Source organism: Nematolebias whitei, chromosome 9 (genome assembly GCF_014905685.2).
Source record: "Nematolebias whitei isolate Nwh7 chromosome 9, NemWhi1, whole genome shotgun sequence".
Classification (NCBI taxonomy): domain Eukaryota; kingdom Metazoa; phylum Chordata; class Actinopteri; order Cyprinodontiformes; family Rivulidae; genus Nematolebias; species Nematolebias whitei.
The window spans coordinates 49,340,381-49,342,653 of NC_056506.1; the positions used below are offsets into that span (position 1 = coordinate 49,340,381).

General features: G+C 44.9%; 1 protein-coding gene across 1 annotated transcript; it reads right to left on the reverse strand.

Annotated features, from left to right (window-relative positions):
* Positions 1-355: 355 nt before the first annotated feature.
* Positions 356-2,145, reverse strand: LOC119415264 (tripartite motif-containing protein 16-like). Its single transcript, XM_037682439.1, has one exon. The coding sequence runs from the start codon at positions 2,065-2,067 to the stop codon at positions 394-396; it is 1,674 nt and encodes a 557-aa protein (XP_037538367.1). The 5' UTR covers positions 2,068-2,145; the 3' UTR covers positions 356-393.
* Positions 2,146-2,273: the final 128 nt, after the last annotated feature.

Sequence of the window (2,273 nt, forward strand, 5' to 3'; positions counted from 1 at the left end):
TGTCAACAAATGTTGCTCTCAGTTTGTTTCACAGATAAAAAGACAAAAAACTTGAAAAGTCCTTTCATTAATTTTGTTTGTTGACAATTTTTATTTTATTATTCTCATTAACATATTTTGTTTTGTTACTGTCGTCTGAAATAAAACATTTCTACAAAGTAAATAATAAAGTTCACAAATTATTATTGACAAACTAAATAAATGTATTTTCTGCTTCAAACAGTCTGAACCAAACCTTTATGAGAGAAAAATAATTTGATTAAGAGACAATTGATGTTTACATTGATTTATCAAGAAAACTTGTAGAAATAAAATAAAAACTGTAAAAATAATAATCATCAGTTGATCAGTGTCACATCACAACTATAAACTCAAAGTTACTAAATAAAAACATTATTTCAGTTGACAAAACTCAGCAGAACTTCCAGTCCAGTGAACAAAAAGTCCAGCGAGGAGCGGCTGAGTGAAGGTGGTCTGGACTCTGTGGAGGAGAGTCCTGGTTTCAGAGACTCTGTAGAAGGACAGAAGACCTGCTCTGTGGTCCAGGTACACTCCGATCCTGGAGGAACCAGGACCTGAGATGGAGGTTTCAATGTTGTTGTGCCAAAATACAAATCTGTCTGTAAAACAACGTAAAGACCACGATTTGTCATTAAGTCCAAAAAAAGACTGACGTCCTGTTCTGCTGATATTCTTGTATGAGACTGCTACAGATGCTGCTCCTCCTCTCCACTCCACCTCCCAGTAACAACGACCAGTCAGACTCTCTCTGCTCAGAACCTGAACATAATCAATGAATCTGTCTGGATGATCAGAATAAAACTGAGGATGATTCATTAATTCAACTTTTCTGTTCTCCTCTGACAGTAACAGGTTTTTATGTGCTGTGTTTGGATCCAGTGTGATGTCACATGAACATCTGAAGAATCCAGCTCTGCTCTCTGGTTCTGGTTCTGGTTCTGACAGTAAAACGTCCACCCCAGAGACAGTCAGTGAGACGTTTGTCCATGTGTCTCTCAGGGTGTCCTGTAGTTTGTCTCTGAGCTCCTCCACAGCTGCTGTCACGTCCTCAAAGTATCTCAGAGGACGGATGTTGACCCTGGATGAGTGTGGAGACTCACCCAGTGCTGACACTGACTGGTAGTTGTGGAGAAACTGGTTGTGGTCCTCTGTGTGTGAGAGCTGCTTCAGCTCAGCATCTTTCCTCTTCAGCTCAGTGATCTCCTGCTCCAGCTTCTCCTGAAGCTCCAAGACTCGCCTCACTTCAGTTTCCTGCTGGGATCTGATCTGCTGCTTCACATCAGAGCTTCTCTTCTGGATGAGACGGATCAGCTGAGTGAAGATCTCCTCACTGTCCTCCACTGTTTGATCAGCAGAGTGATTGATGGCCTCCACCTCCTGTTGAAGCAGCTCCACATCTTTCTCTCTGTCCTGGATCTCCTGCTGGATTGTTTCTCGTCTCACCTCGAGCTCTCTCTGCCTCTCGGTCCTTTCTGCTGCAGCTGAGACCGTGTCGTGGCCTCCATGTTCATCCACAGAGCAGAGATAACAGATACACTTCTGATCCGTACGGCAGAACATCTTCATCACCTCATCATGACGAGAGCAGATGTTCTCCTGGAGGTTCTTGGAGGGCTCCACCAGCTTGTGTTTCTGAAGTGGAGCTGACTCATAATGAGGCTGAAGGTGTTTCTCACAGTAAGAGGCCAGACAGACTAAACAGGACTTGATGGCTTTCAGTTTTCTTCCAGAGCAGACATCACAGGACACATCTTCAGGTCCAGCATAGCAGTGATCAGCAGGAGCAGCTTGGAGTCCAGTCTTCTTCAGCTGCTCCACCAGGACAGATAACATGATGTTTTTCTCCAGGACAGGCCTCGGTGTGAAGGTTCTCCTGCACTGAGGGCAGCTGTGGACTCCTTTCTGATCCTCTCCATCCCAGTGGGATTTAATACAGCTCATACAGTAGCTGTGTCCACAGGGAAGAGTCACCGGATCCTTCAGTAGATCCAAACAGATCGAGCAGGAGATAGTTTCTGGGTCCAGCTGATCTCCTTTCTGTGCCATTTTGTGTTTTAGTCAGCGACTGTGTGAGTTCTTCCTGAGAAGTGAAACTGAACTCTGATCTAGAAATCACGTGTCTGTGCAGAGAGACTGAAGCCAATCAGCTCCAACATCCAGCCCCTGGTGGAGACACCACCTGAAGAGGAGGGAACAAGGAGACATGAGGACAGAGCGGGTGGAGCTGCTGTGTTTGAGAGCAGGAAGAAGAG

Bases quoted from the DNA above. Each gene is read 5' to 3' on its own strand.
- LOC119415264 (XM_037682439.1), bottom strand. From the start codon at position 2,067: ATGGCACAGAAAGGAGATCAGCTGGACCCAGAAACTATCTCCTGCTCG.